This window comes from Lissotriton vulgaris, chromosome 2_1, assembly GCF_964263255.1.
Source record: "Lissotriton vulgaris chromosome 2_1, aLisVul1.2, whole genome shotgun sequence".
Taxonomy (NCBI): Eukaryota; Metazoa; Chordata; class Amphibia; order Caudata; family Salamandridae; genus Lissotriton; species Lissotriton vulgaris.
The window spans coordinates 1250116097-1250131937 of record NC_141687.1 but is presented as its reverse complement, the minus strand read 5'-3'; the positions used below and the strand labels follow the sequence as shown (position 1 = coordinate 1250131937).

At 42.5% G+C, this 15841-nt stretch overlaps 1 protein-coding gene across 1 annotated transcript in view; it reads right to left on the bottom strand.

The window, feature by feature from the left end:
• Positions 1-14650, bottom strand: part of LOC147732447 (uncharacterized) — an 899668-nt gene extending 885018 nt beyond the window's left edge. The window contains exon 1 of the mRNA XM_086956972.1: positions 14450-14650. Within this exon, the coding sequence (XP_086813098.1) occupies positions 14450-14506 (57 nt within the window). The 5' untranslated portion in view covers positions 14507-14650. The remainder of the gene's footprint in view (positions 1-14449) is intronic.
• Positions 14651-15841: the final 1191 nt, after the last annotated feature.

The window sequence follows — 15841 nt, the reverse complement described above, 5'->3', positions numbered from 1 at the left end:
CATGCTTAAATATGAGAATTTCATTCACTGTAGACTCAAAATGACTACCATATTGAGAGTGATATATATATCGATCTCTAAGCACAGAAAATAATGTTTTAAAACCGTATGCATATTACTGCTGACAACAAGACATAAACTAGGTGAAAGTATGTAGAACATATAATGCCCTTAAGGGCCAATAGAAAGGACAAATATAGCACAGTAGCACCTCATTGTGCACATATAATATCAGCATGGTAAATATATGATATATGAGGGTAAAGTAGAACAATCGAGTTAACAGGATTATCTCTTCCATAAACTCCCTCTCTCTATCAACAGTGTCAGGAAAATGAATGCCGCCTTCAACACAAGCCAATTGAAAAAGCTCGTGTAATATTGAGTTGCCAGTGATTAAAATCTGGGTAAGTGCGAATGACTAAACCCCTTGGGATATTTGGGAATCACCCCTTGGAAAACAATATGGTAATTTATCTCTACTTATCTACAGTTAAACAGAAAACCAATATCGGTGGCTCCTACTACCAGTGCGTGACCCTGTCTATTGAAAGCATAAGGTAGATACACTGTGTACAAACTTTCTGCCTATCACTCTTAAACGCCTAGTAAATTAAATGAGTCAGTACATTAACAATGGCTCTATTGTTATACACCTACAGGCATCATAACTGCCCAAGTTATATCTGAATCCATGAAAATATGCAGTACAGCTAAGACCTGGAAATTACATTTGGGCGGCTGGTCCTCCATGATTTATCTGGAAGATAGTTTTACAACTCAGGTAACCAATGCCATTGTTATAAATCACCTACTAGGTGACAACATAGTGCTAACATCTCCCTGTAAGCATATGCTGTTATTTGTTAATGGTGACCATTACAGAAGCTGGTATGTTTTGACAATACCAATAATATTACCAACAACTAGGTTTTGACTAGTGCCAACTGCTAAATAGTCGTAGTATGTTCTGCATCTCTAGACAACAGAAATTGTTTCATGTAAATGTGTTTGTTTCAAAAACAATCTGTAAGCACAAAAAAGTAACTGTGTGTTTCTTTTTAGAACTTGGTCCTGAAGAAGGTTTTAATTGTTTCTCCAAAACCGAAACGCCGCGCCGACCCCCGTTCTTGTGAACATTTTAACTTTATAATGTATAAATTGTTTGTTTTTTGCTTATAGCTATGATTCCATATGTTTTTAATTGTGATATTGTATGATTTTTTAAATTAACTGTTATCATTGTGATTATCTTGTAATTCTGAAATAAACACACAAATGTTATATTTTTCTAAAAACTATTTTCCTGTTTTTTCTAAATTCTGACAGAAGATTGGTAATATGTGTGCCTTATAGGTATTATGGTATTTGATAGCTTTTTTACAATGGTTGGCCTATGTCTAGCTGAATAAGTTGTGCAGAACGTTTGGTAATACATTATTGTGCGATTGGTATTGCTAAAAAGCAAGATTCTGGGCACCTACAGTATAACTCTAACCACCTTTTAGGGTTACAAGTGGGACTTCCTTGTTTATCAAAAGGCTAAAACCCACATAAAAACTATTAAAGGGGTGGACGGATTGATATATACTAGGTCTTCTGATATAGTTGAACAATTTGGGTTGTTTTATGCTAATTTATATAGTAGCCCATGTAGTCCGGGCCAGCAGATCATCTTGGATTATCTGCAGGAATGTCAGATGTCAATCTTGAGCCCAATGGTATTCGAGTCATTGGATGAAGACATCGATGTAAGCGAAGTGGAGGAAGCTATAAATGCCTTGCCAGCTTGCAAAGCAGTTGGTGAGGATAAGATCCCATTGGAATTTTTTTTAATCTTCAAAGATATTCTGATTCCGATCTTCCTTTTGGTATGCAATTCAATTGTACAAGGAGAAGAGGTCCCTCCTTCCTGGAACATATCAACATCGTCGTTTTTTTCCTAAAAAGGGGAAGCCCATTGACGCTATGAGGGCAGAGGGCAGTGTTGAGGGCAGAGTGTTGAGGGCAGAGGGCAGAGTGTTGAGGGCAGAGTGTTGAGGGCAGAGGGCAGAGTGTTGAGGGCAGAGTGTTGAGGGCAAAGGGCAGAGTTTTGAGGGCAGAGTGTTGAGGACAGAGTGTTGAGGGCAGAGAGCAGAGTGTTGAGGGAAGAGGGCAGAGTGTTGAGGGAAGAGGGCAGAGTGTTGAGGGCAGAGTGTTGAGGGCAGAGTGTTGAGGGCTTAGTGTTGAGGGCTTAGTGTTGAGGGCAGAGTTCAGAGTGTTGAGGGCAGAGTTTAGAGGACACAGGGCAGAGGGCAGAGTGTTGAGGGCAGAGTGTTGAGGATTGAGGGCAGAGTGTTAAGGGCAGAGGGCAGAGTGCAGAGTGTTGACGGCAGAGTGCAGAGTGTTGAGGGCAGAGTGCAGAGTGTTGAGGGCAGAGTGCAGAGTGTTGAGGGCAGAGTGTAGAGTGTTGAGGGCAGAGTGCTGAGGGCAGAGTGTTGAGGGCAGAGTGCTGAGGGCAGAGTGCTGAGGGCAGAGTGCTGAGGGCAGAGTGCTGAGGGCAGAGTGTTGAGGGCAGAGTGCTGAGGGCAGAGTGCTGAGGGCAGAGTGCTGAGGGCAGAGGGTTAAAGGCAGAGGGCAGAATGTTGAGGGCAGAGTGTTGAGGGTTTAGTGTTGAGGGCAGAGTGTTGAGGGTTTAGTGTTGAGGGCAGAGTGTTGAGGGCAGAGTGTTGAGGACACAGGGCAGAGGGCAGAGTGTTGAGGGCAGAGTGTTGAGGATTGAGGGCAGAGTGTTAAGGGCAGAGGGCAGAGGGAAGAGTGTTGAGGGCAGAGTGCAGAGTGCTGAGGGCAGAGTGCAGAGTGTTGAGGGCAGAGTGCAGAGTGTTGAGGGCAGAGTGTTGAGGGCAGAGTACTGAGGGCAGAGTGCTGAGGGCAGAGTGTTGAGGGCAGAGTGTTGAGGGCAGAGTGTTGAGGGCAGAGTGCAGAGTGTTGAGGGCAGAGTGCAGAGGGCAGAGTGCTGAGGGCAGAGTGCTGAGGGCAGAGTGCTGAGGGCAGAGGGTTGAAGGCAGAGGGCAGGGTTGAGGGCAGAGTGTTGAGGGCAGAGTGTTGAGGGCAGAGGGTTGAGGGCAGAGGGTTGAGGGCAGAGGGTTGAGGGCAGTAAGTGCGTCGGTTTGTGAACATATATATTTGGAATATTTTACAGTATCCGGTTTCCACCAAATTTGTCAGGGCCAAAGTGCAGGATTAAACAAATCTGTACATTTCCATTCAGGTGATCGTTTGCTAATGCCTGGTACTCATTTTAGGTTTCACCTGTATAGCACTTGCACTGTGCTTGAGAAAACGATTGTGTTTAATATAAACCTACAAGGGACTTATATCCTACCTCACTCTCTCACTATAGAATACTCACTCTTTCACTTTTTACTACTCACTCTCAATACTCTTTACTAATAGCTCTCTCCTACTCACTATCAACTACTCTCTCTACTACTTACTCTGTGTGTGGGTGCTAATGCAATAGGTCTCGCATATGCAAATGATTAAGCTATTGGCAATGTAAATGACAATGCCATTTATTTATGATTTAAAATAAAAAAAAATAAGGAGCAATGCCAATAGCTCTACCTTTAATAATGCCGAGACCTTTGCATTGTAAATGCTTGTTATATCAGCTGGCGTGTGGACCAAATACTGTGTTTTTACTGTATCAAACATCTGATCCCAACTAGTTTAAGCAGGTTCGCTTCAAGGTAATCAGAGATATCTCCAAAATATGGCTCGAAATCCGCAAAACGTATGCAATAGCCGATTTACACTATTATATAGTGCTATGGGGGAATCCTTTGTTTACTAATATATTTCACGATCAGATTGGGAAAGAATGGCAACTTAAGGGCATAACGCGGATGGATCAGCTATATGATGATCAGGGTTTCCGAACTTTCTCATCTTTAAAAGTAGAATTTGATCTTTCACAAACCTATTTTTTTAAATACCTACAAGTCAGGGATCATTTTACTCGTGGTCGGGATTATCAGAGCTGTCTAATCCATCCAAGATCCTTTCTACACTTGTTGGTACTAGAGGGCGAGGAGCCCTAGGCAAAATATATAAAAAATGTATCGGGCGGTGGGTGAAGACGGTGTACAAATTGCAGACAAGCTTAGTCAGATTTTTTGTTCTGATGTTTCAAGGGAGGAAATTCAAGAATCTCTTCAAACTATCAATTCCGCTGTAACATCTGTCAACCTAAAACTACAACAGCACTGACTTATCTTCATGCTTTACTATAACTCTGAGTGAATTTCTAAATGGGCTAACAACTCAACTACTGCTACAACAAACTGCCCCAAATGTCAGGAATATGCTGCCGACTTACACCACATGTTCTTTACATGCCCCCGGCTGAAGGATTTTTGGTCTAATATCGCTCTGACTTTGCAACTTGGGTTGGCTACGACAGTCCGGTTTCGGGGAAAGAGCTGCTGTTGGGGCTATTCTCAGAGTCCGGGTGTCTTACGAAACCTTTAGCCTCTATTATCGCTTCTTGGGCTCGTCTGTGTATTGCCCGCTCTTGGATTCATTCCATTCCTCCCAGCATTAATTAATTTTGGTCTCTGATGAGGGAGATCTTCGAAATGGAAATTGCATTAGCTAAAGCTAGTGGCACCTGATCCCTGCTAAAATTTCGCAGGGTTTGGTCGGTCTTCAATGGGATTAAGGATTGAATGTGTCCCCTCTTCTTTGTTTTCTTTTTCTCCTTCTTCCTTCCCGGTCTCTTTCTTCTTTTCTTTCTTTTTTTCTTTACAATGCTTTTCTGTGCTCTGCAACGCCTACTGATGTATCATTATTTGAAAATGTTTTTGCTTCTTCTTTTTGTGGCAATTAGAAAAAAAAAAAGGAGTGTGTCCATGAAAGGAAAATAATAACCGGCTGGGGTTGTAGGAAAGCTCACTTAAGTTTAAAAGAACTCCTGGAAAAGACTACTTGATTTGATTATCAAAACAACAAAGAAAATTATGTTTGTGAACAACATCCGCCGGCTCAAATGATACACTTCAGCTGCTGAGTCTGCAAGAAGACATGAACAACAGACTTATATATGCTGTTCTTGCCAAAGAGTGACATGAATTAATCCACAATACTGTGAGTCCAATGACAAAGAGTGTAAAATAGCAAACATTACAAATGACATGTTAAGCAGAAAGATCGATCAAGTTACATGACATGACTGTGTTTCACTGAGCTAAAAAGTAATGTACAAAGTACTACTTGTTTCACAAAATTGAGATGCCTGTTCCTCTCTTGTGTAATAAAATGCATGAGTGCCATAGCAAAACAATCTCCATTTAACACCTTAGCTGCGGCGCAATTCCCTCCCCAGTGCTGCGCTGTCCATTCGAACTAGTGCTGAATGAACGTCCAATGGACGTGCGCAGCACTGGGGAGGTAGTGCTGCCGTCGGCCAACGCACCGACGCAGCACTTAAGGGGTTAATTTCTCTTTACCCGTGTACTTGATGGGATCACGGGAAATCACGCTTTTATTGTCCGATTGCAATCTTTATCTCTTAATTTTAAAGCTTTAATAAAGTACTCTCTGGCAAAACACAATATTATATTACTTTACAAGTCATCACCAGGAAAGAGCTGGCTCTAGGGGAGCCTGTTTTCACTAAAATGTTAACAGGCAGCAAAGGCACAGGCCGCCGTACTTAAAGAAAGCATGGCAGTTGCACTCATTTTAATTAAAAAATACAAATGCGGAGTCCATGAAGTGGGCACTTTGCCAGGGCGCTGGGTGTGGCCTAATACACCTTGCAGAAACAGGAGACCCTTAGCGATGTGGTGTAACACACAGAGCTATCAACTTTGGGTTTCGGGAACCGGGTTCAAGTCTCAGGATGAACTGTACAAAAAACATGCCGACTGTAAAAAATACAATTTAAACTCATAATAAAAATAATTACACAACTGGTGATCAAACCATGGAGCGGAAGCGGGAAGTGCACAGAACAGGCACCCTCGGAACGCGTCTGATGAGACGCAAATGCTATATGTGTTTGTTCGCTCAAAAGGCAATGCAGGAGGAGGAAGTACATGGAACATGTACCCTCGGACGCATCCGATGAGTCCAGGAAGTGCGCATTTGTAGTGCCTGCAACGCCAGTTACAACAAAAAAGTAATTAACAAAAGAGCGCTTTGAAACTGAAAGTAAAAAGTACAGAATAAGGTGGCATGTACCGAAGCAGTCCTCATGGGATATTACAACAGTAGAAAAGGAGAGACTACTAAAGAAATTAACCAAAGAGAAAGAATCTAGTCCAAAAGACAGTCAAAGGAGCCAATTAAAAACAAGTGTGGAAGATTGGCAGAGCGTAAAAGCTCATGTTCTGAATACAGCATATGAAAACCCCTTCTTCCTGTATTTTTCACAGGTTACACCATGTAAAGACTTTTTCTATTGCATTTAGTACTAGGTCTACATCAAAAATTTCTCTAGTAGATATGAGAAATGTCACTACTTAATAGGTAAGCTAACACAACTGCTGCCCAATCAAATGCCAAAAAGGAAGAACAACATAAATGACAAAGTCCCTCTCTCTCAATACTGCTTCTTAAATCCCTTTTTGATGATTGTACTAGCTCTGTAAAACAGATAAAGTGCTCTCTGGTAATGCCGAAAAATACTCTAATTTACAAACTAAATAATAAAGATGAATTTACAAATATGCCCAATAAAAAACAGACCTCTCCAGTTCCTCTTGAACTAGAGAGCTGTGATCGATGGTCTCCAAGAATTAAACAATGGAAAGTCCCTTCATTTGATGTTGGTCACAGAATTAACAATTGTAAACCCTTCCTGTAGTATGTGTCAGAGAACTTCCAATATATTAGACCTTCCTTTTTTAATTGACTGAAGGTTCACAATATATAAATCTCTCATTTTGGATTTGTCACGGGATTTCCCCCTGCAAAGCACATTACTGTATTTGACATGGGGGGATGCTTCAACAATATCTTTATCTATTATAAGCCAGGGGGCTACTTCACAGACAAGCTAACACTACGGCTGCTTAATCAAAATGCCCATAAATGTGATCAACAAAATTTCAGAATAAAAGACTTGTGACCACCCTAGAATTGGACCGAATTTGAGCCGCAAATTCACCCCTTTGAAAGCGGATCCTCAGGGTAGTGAGGGAAAACAGATGATGATTTACTCAGGAAGGTAGTGGGGTTAGAAATTTAGAACTCCGCATAGCACACAAAAACACTTAATAAATCAATGTCCTACCAGGGACTTTACTTTAAAAAAGTACATAAATCCACAAGTCAAGTAATGTCTTACTTAATTCGATTGTATACAACAATCATAAAAAACAAGTTAATATACAATTATAAAATACATATATACAGCAGAATACCAATAATAAATATAAACTTGATTAAAACATGAAGATCATCTCAAAAAAGTTCCATAGTTTGATAACACACAGTAAAAACGCCAACACGTCCCAGCATATATGCTGCGAAGGTAACGAATGAATATAGACCCTGGCTTCCTTGCACAGCTTAAAATTTGTATCTTTCAGACCAAGTAGCAGGAAATGATGTCTAATTGAAACATATTTTCAAAAGAACAACACGTGCAAAGTGTATCCAGTGGATTGAATATCACAGGGGCCTAATGGTACAATCGCATGATATAAAAATGGGTGTCACAGAGGCCTTCCTGACTTCATTGTGCATTCTTAAATCCCAAAACAACTAAATACTTATTCAACAAGCATTTGCAATGCAATAGGTCTCGCATTAGGAAAGTTTGAGCTATTGGTCTTGTAAATGACAATTTTTTTATTTATGTGTTGTTTTTGAAAATAGCTAAATGAATAGCTTTGTCATTTACAATGCCAATAGTTATAACTTTCGCAAATGTGACACCTATAGCATTTGTATTGCAACATGTTTTGTATTTACGTGACTTAGATGTTTTGATATTACAAATAACAATGGCTTTTAATTTTTTTAAATAATTAATACTTAAATAAAAGTGATTGTAATTTATAATGGCAATAGCTTAAACTTTTTTAAATAACTTTTGTGAAGATTATGTTCAGTGTATTTTATTGTGACGAAAATCCATGAACAGAAGTGAAATATTAACATCTTTTCGTGACATTTGTAATAAAGCTTGAAACATTGAGAGAACATATTTGAACCAGTGATGCTGTGGTGGTGCTGAGTGATGCTGTGGTAGTGCTGAGTGATGCTGTGGTTGCGCTGAGTGATGCTGTGGTTGCGCTGAGTGATGCTGTCGTTGCGCTGAGTGGTGCTGTGGTGGTGCTGAGTGGTGCTGTGGTGGTGCTGAGTAGTGCTGTGGTGTTGCTGAGTGGTACTGTGGTGGTGCTGAGTGATGCTGTGGTGGTGCTGAGTGATGCTGAGTGGTGCTGTGGTGGTGCTGTTGTGCTGTGGTGCTGCTGTGGTGATGCTGTGGTGGTGTTGAGTGATGCTGAGTGGTGCTGTGGTGGTGCTGAATGATGCTGTGGTGATGCTGAGTGATAATGTGGTGGTGCTGAGTGATAATGTGGTGGTGCTGAGTTATACTGTGGTGGTGCTGAGTTATACTGTGGTGGTGCTGAGTGGTGCTGTGGTGGTGCTGAATGATGCTGTGGTGGTGCAGAGTGGTGCTGTGGTGGTGCTGAGTGATAATGTGGTAGTGCTGAGTGATAATGTGGTGGTGCTGAGTGATAATGTGGCGGTGCTGAGTGGTGCTGTGGTGGTGCTGTGGTGGTGGTGCTGAGTGGTGCTGTGGTGGTGCTGAGTGATAAAGTGGTGGTGCTAAGTGATAATGTGGTGGTGCTGAGTGATAATGTGGTGGTGCTGAGTGATAATGTGGTGGTGCTGAGTGGTGCTGTGGTGGTGCTGTGGTGGTGCTGAGTGGTGCTGAGTGGTGCTGTGGTGGTGCTGTGGTGGTGCTGAGTGATAATGTGGTGGTGCTGAGTGATAATGTGGTGGTGCTGAGTGATGCTGGAGTAGCGCTGAGTGATGATGTGGTGATGCAGAGGGCAGAAAGGCACAAACATGGGAAGTAAAGTCCCCTGCGGTGCGGCAGGGCTCACTCCCCCACTGGCAGCAACAATCAGGATGCAGGAAGAGTTGGCAGCTTATTATTACACATATAATTTCATTCCAGGATGGTAACTCTTTGCCGTGTTTAGCTTTTTAACTTTATTATTTGATAGCTAGCATACCCATGCCAAGTTTAGGTGCCATTTTTTATTTTTTTCCTTTTAATTTATAGATATGTGTGTGTATACACTTATTGAGTTTGTATGTGTTGGTAATGGGTGAGTAAGCTGAGGCAACAATGCGTCAGTGGGCAGATGAATGGGTGTATGAGGGCAAGGATGAATGACAGAGGGCATTGTATGATGAGTTGAGTGCCTAAATTCACCAGTGCCTGAAGAGGTATTTCAGCCTATAAACTCGATTTACGAAGCTCGTTTCAGACCCTTTTACATATTGAACCTTGCCTGTGGAGGGGCCGTGGAATCGACGGTGGGTGGCTGCAAAGAAAAGTTGGGACTGAGATGAATTTACAATAAAGGGGCGCTCTGGGGTGGGGTGAAGAGAAGGGTTCATCACAGCCACTGCAGCGCGTGAAGCCAGGGCACATAACGTAAATATTAGCGGGTGTGAAAGAATGTTCAGGAGAAATGTGTCTCAATTGGTATACACCTGTTACAACGCAACTTTTACAACTACCTACTATTACAACGCAACTTTTACAACGCATACCATTACAACGCATTGCACTGGGGGGCGCTCTAGGATAGGGAATAAGTTTAATTTACTATCCAACACCTTCCCTAGTGTCCACGGGGACTGGAGTTGGAATAGTAAATTATACTTACCACTATCCAGCACCTCTAAGCGCTATGCGTTGTAATGGTATGCGTTGTAATGGTCGCGTTGTAATGGTAGGTAGTTGTAATGGTATGCGTTGTAACGTGGTACATCCGTCTCAATTCATACCATATGTAGCTCTGACCCCAGGGCCTCCCAGCAATCTGAGAACTGAAAACAACGCCTGGAACAGATGTCGAGGCAAGTACGAGAACTACATGTTCATCGTCGGCACTTTTCGCTCGGATTCATTTTTAAAACTATCCATAGTGAAGGGAAAACGGCTTTATTATTTACTAAAACCATCCAGGAGTTAGTACTAGTTCTCTATTTTTGTGGGACTAGTGAATCAGCAGATGGAGAAAGTGTGACGGGGATAATAGAAACCCCAGGCAATGGTGGAAAACGAGAGCGGAAAGGCGGGCGGGGAGCGCGAATTGTCGAGGGAAAGTCAGAGAGTGGGTGAAAAGGACGGGAGTGCGAAGGGAAGCTGCGCAGAGAAAGGAGGGAAGCGGAGACCAGATGGCTGGAGTGCAGACGGCCCATTCACGAAATGCAGTTTACTAAACAAATTGTGCAAATGACTTCAAAGATGATGCGCCCATCTTTAATCAAATTAGACATGCGAAGAGTATTAAAATAACAACGAGTGAAAACAGTACAGTAGCACCTTAATGACATAGTGAAAATGATGGGAGCGTTGGACAGAGATAATGGCCAATATTGTTCGTTGTATATTGTGCTGTCGTGGTGCCTGATGGCCACTTCAAAGCACTCTGAGACAGTGTAGGTTTTATTGCTAAGGGTTGATTGAGTGGCTTTGCGCACTTTTGCATCATGCCCACGGGAGTTTGAAAAGGAAGTAACTTGAAGGAATGCTGTGCGTTACTTCGCGCCAGTCCGTGGCAGCTGAGTTGTGTGTGCCGAGCTTGTTTACGAACAGGAGAAGCTGGTGGGGGAAGCGGAGACGGGGAGAAAGAGAGAAGAAAGCTGAGCAGGGAGGGTTTAGGAAAACAGAGTGGAGGAGTGGGGCTGAAAAGCATGAGAGGTTGCGGTACGGAAGGAGAGGAGGGAGGCATGATCTGACAGGAGAGCAGAAAAAAAAAGTGAAAGCAGGGGGAGAAATGCGAGACACTGCCTGGCAGTCGCATCATGCCCACGGGAGTTTGAAAAGGAAGTAACTTGAAGCAATGCTGTGCGTTACTTCGTGCCAGTCTGGGGCAGCTGAGTTGTGTGTGCCGAGCTTGTTTACGAACAGGAGAAGCTGGTGGGGGAAGCGGAGACGGGGAGAAAGAGAGAAGAAATCTGAGCAGGGAGTGTTTAGGAAAACAGAGTGGAGGAGTGGGGCTGAAAAGGACGAGAGGTTGCGGTACGGAAGGAGAGGAGGGAGGCATGGTCCAACAGGAGAGAAGGAGAGCGAAAAAAAAAGTGAAAGCAGGGGGAGAAATGCGAGACACGGCCTGGCGGCCGTGAAAGTGAAAGTAATTAGGGGGAGGAGAAATGCCTGAGGCCGAGCGCATGCTGGGGGAAGCTTCAGATGCCTGTGGGAGGGAGGCTGCTTGCTTTGATGTGGACGCGCGGAGTGCACCTCACGAACTGTAGGAAATCCGTGATGGTTTCAGACTTTGGCAGACGAGACGTAATAACTACAAATGCACACCATGAAAACCAGTTTCTGCAGCTTAACTAGATATCCATGTAAGAATGTCTCACGGTATTAAACACTATAGAGTACTTAAATTGGTACTTGGTGGGAGGAAGCACACTGCTGACAAATCAGTAGAAGTACCTCAATTCAATTCAGAATAGTCTTTATTCGATTTCATAATCATAAAAGACATTTACATTTAAAACAATAACCATATACCGTTAAAATTCATCCTTAAAAGTACAAGATCCCCAAGAAGTACATTATGTTGTGTTTATTGCAATTCGTAATATTTTCAGTAACTCGCAACTAAGAAATTGCTCACTGTCTGTTTGTACAACCAATGCGGTTAATTCTGAGCATTCCTGGACATATTTCTGCCTTTCAGAAAGTAGCTCCTTTCATATTTGGGGTGCTTGAAATGCTGTTTGTATTTCATCATCTCAAGTAACACTCAAAAGTGTGCAGGGTGTTCCAAGTCTTGTCTTCTTGAAGGAGTTTTAGCAATACTGGGAAGTGAGAGACTATAAGCAGTATTTTAAGCGCGCACAGACTTACCTGCTACTGCTACTCTCTGAAAATGACTGACAAGAATCTAGAAATGCATGTTCCCAGAGATTCAAGCACTGGCTGTGCCAGCACTGGTCCAGTCCGCTCTTCTTCCTGCAGGTGAAACTGACTAAAACATATATGTACTGAATCGCTAAATAATGCATCTCAGAGAACTGCTGCTGTCATACCAGCAATGTGCTCCCTTGTTTGGTGGTCAAAATACAATTCGCAATGCAACACCCCTTTGTTGTATTTCTAAATGTTAATGTGTTTGCCAGTCAGTGCGCAATTTAAAGTTCAAAGTGTAAAACCCCTTACTATTGCATTTGCCAGAGTTCACAATGTAAAAGCTGTAAGCATCTCTCAGAGAATTCATAATGTTAAATCCCTTCCTATCTTAGTGGTCGCAGGGCTAGACCATGCACACATGCCAAAAGACACGATTCTGGCGAGACTCGCTATTTTGGGGGCCAGAAAGTGCCTTATATTAGCTGCCCCCTTAAATTTGCCTTTGCGTCAATATTTATCAATGGGAACAATATTTGTTTTCAAAAACACCCTTCTCCCCATAGCTGCCAAGTTTCCCAGGTCCATGAGTGATAAACTGCGTTGAGTTGGACGATAGGACCTTACTCGATCAGCCCGAGGTAAAGGAAGAAGGGCTGTAGAGGAATGGGGTCCTCGGGGGGAGTGAAAGCGTTAGCGTTTCTCCCCCCGGGGATTTTCGCCCGGTGGGACAGGCCGGAGGCGCAGATTGGAGGGTTGGAAAGCAGCGCGAGGGGGGTGACGTCATCGGACAAACGAGGGGAATTTTACAGTGCGTAGTGAAGAGAGCTGAGAAGCCTTTTCGTGAGGCCCACCCACCCACCCTGTAAAAAAAAAATTTAAAAAAAAATTAAATAAATAAATACTAACTGAATACATAAATAATAATAATAATATGAAAAATGTATACATATATGCATACCTATGTATAAGATGGAGAAAGCTAACATTCCGATAGATTGCCACGATAGGACAGGCAATTGTACTATTCCATTGACTCTGAGGCGAAAAAGGGGGAGGTCATTGTCTAGAGCGGACATTGATCGTCCTTCATGAAAAGAAAGAAAGTGAAATGTTTATGAAATTTTGGGTGAATTAATATGATGAAATATATAAAGGTTTTGGTTATAAACATTTAAGGAAATATGTTCAAAAATGAAATTGTTGGTTTTGGCATGATTTTCTAAATTACATGGTTTGGGAAAAAGTTATAAAGGTTTTATTTTGAGTTATGGAAAATGAAATTTAATTGCCTGATCTTATTTAATAAAAGTGGCCTTTTTTGCTACAAGTGGTGTTGTTGTTTTCTCTTGGCCTGGGCCATCTTGGGCGAAGAGCACAGTGGTATAAGGAGCTGGTAAAGAGGGCATTGGATGGACGCATATGGCTGCATATGAGCAGCAGATTTTAGTGTGCCCCAAAGAAAAGTACGTGTCGTTATTGAGAACTATATTGGCATGTACACACAACACGCATGTCCCTGCTGAATGTTTTTGTTATGGGGCATACATTTCTTTTAATATTGGCGGAGCGAAAGGAACACTGTCAATACAGTTCTAAAAAATGTAAACAAAAAACATACCGAACCGCTTCTAATTGGACCTAAAAATAAACACAACAGGGGGCGAGTCTGAAAGCTCGAACTTTAAATAAAGAAAAAAAACGAAGAGGATAGGCCTACAACCCATGCACGTAAAGCAACGGAAGGGAAGTTTATTGTAAGTAAATAAAGCGGCCATCTTGAAGCTGTTTCCTTGATAATTGTAACGCTGAACGGAGCACGTACTAATGCCACGATTCAAAACGCAAAAACTGATTTTGAACACGCAATAAAATTTAAGTCGAAATGGAAAATAAAGTATTATGGACGCCTACTTTGATGGACCTGGTTAATATGCAGCATTCTTGTAGAAAAATTGTTTTCGCCTCAAACTATGAATACAATCAACAAATAGCGAAAAATAAATTGGCCCGTCATAGATCAAGTACTACCCGCAACATGTTTTAACAGCAAAGCCTAATAATTAGGCCTAGAAAAAAAGAGCGAAGCCAGTAGAGTGCATGAAACCTTACGTAAAAGATTAGTCGGGACGTCGCTAGTGTTGTAACAATTCCGTGCTCTTTACATTCTTAAAGTTGTGTGTTACATTCTATAATGACAGGCTCGCTTTATCACATTGAAGAGGCGGGGCTTAGGTTCTCTTGTCCAACTTCTGTTTCTCGGTTTCTTAGGAAACGATCCCCCCACCACACCCCCACCCCGAAGTTCTTCAAGTTTCGCGCGTATGTTATCCTGTCCGTGTTACTTCTCACCTTAATCTGGCTCTCGAGCACCGTTCCGTGTCCAGCGACCAGCAGGATGCAGATCATTGCGCGACCGCCTGTGTTCGCTGATACGTGCTGAGGTTGTGGGTCTAAAAATCAAAGTCCGAGAGGGTGAATGGAAGGCGGGAGTGGTGGCTTAATCTTGTAGTTAACATTTCTTGCTTCAGTCTTCCGAGTTTGGTGTGTGGGGCGTGGCGGGGAAAAACGGGCGTGGTCAATGTTACACGACACCTTTAGGAACATTCAGTATCCGAGAACCGAAATGGAATGTCCTGTGCTCTGAAACCGAGGGAGGACCAGACCGCTAAATAGGAACCTTGCAAGTGTACTTCTTGCTTGCCTTAAATTTAAATGTGCAAAACCCAATCTGCAAATGTAAAAGGCGATTGAAATCCAGTATTGTGTTAAATTGATGGAGTCATTTGAAGCTGCCTGAATGCAGATGTATTCTTTATTAATAGTAATACAAGAGCGTTAACAGATGGCCTGTGAAGTGTGTACTTTTGCACTATGTACAGTCTGGGCGTTATTAATATGTATATTTCGGAAGCACTTTTTATCATAAACCTCTTTGCACATTTTGTAGCCACAGACTATATTATCCTGTGTGTAATACAAATTGAAATCAATCACTGCATATTCATAGCGTGCTACTCGCCCAAAAAGCTTTTTGACGCCTCGTCAGGGGTAGTAAGTGCTATATAAATGCAATTACAAAACAATACAATACAGTGTTCTCTATCATGGACTGGGACCTAGTAGCACTAAATCCACAAAAGTCACTTTTCTTTAATGCACCAACCAGGATTCACGTCTGTGGTTCTGGTCCCAGACACAGACCTCTGTTGGGCATTACCTAATCGAGGCTTCATGATGTACAATAACTAATTTAAGTTGTATTTATGTTTCATTTAAGATGTGCCTTATTTTATATGTAGATATCTAAAGGTGAAACCCTGGAGAAATGTAAAGTTTTTTTTTTTGCTACAGCTTTGGCCCCGCCCCTACGCTCACTCACCATGCCCATACTTTTTTAGGTCTCGCCTAGGCAGCGCTTGTGCTGTCTCTTCGAGACATGATGTATTCAGGATATTGACATGAAGCTCTGCCCACTTTCTGCACATCTTTTTAATTGGCTCCTGTCACTGTCCTTTGGATTTCAGTGCGCATTTCCCCCTTACAAGGTGTTCCCGGAAGTGACACGGTCGGAGCGGACACCAGTGAGAAGAGTGCTGAGAGCGAACGAGCAGCAGTTGCAGAGCAGTGGTGCGGCTGTATGAGAATTTGGACTTGAACATCGCAATAACCATGAAAAACAGTATTCCGCAACCCTGTAGCTGCAGGCCACAAGCTTCGACCTCTAACCTAGCAGGCCTGTCT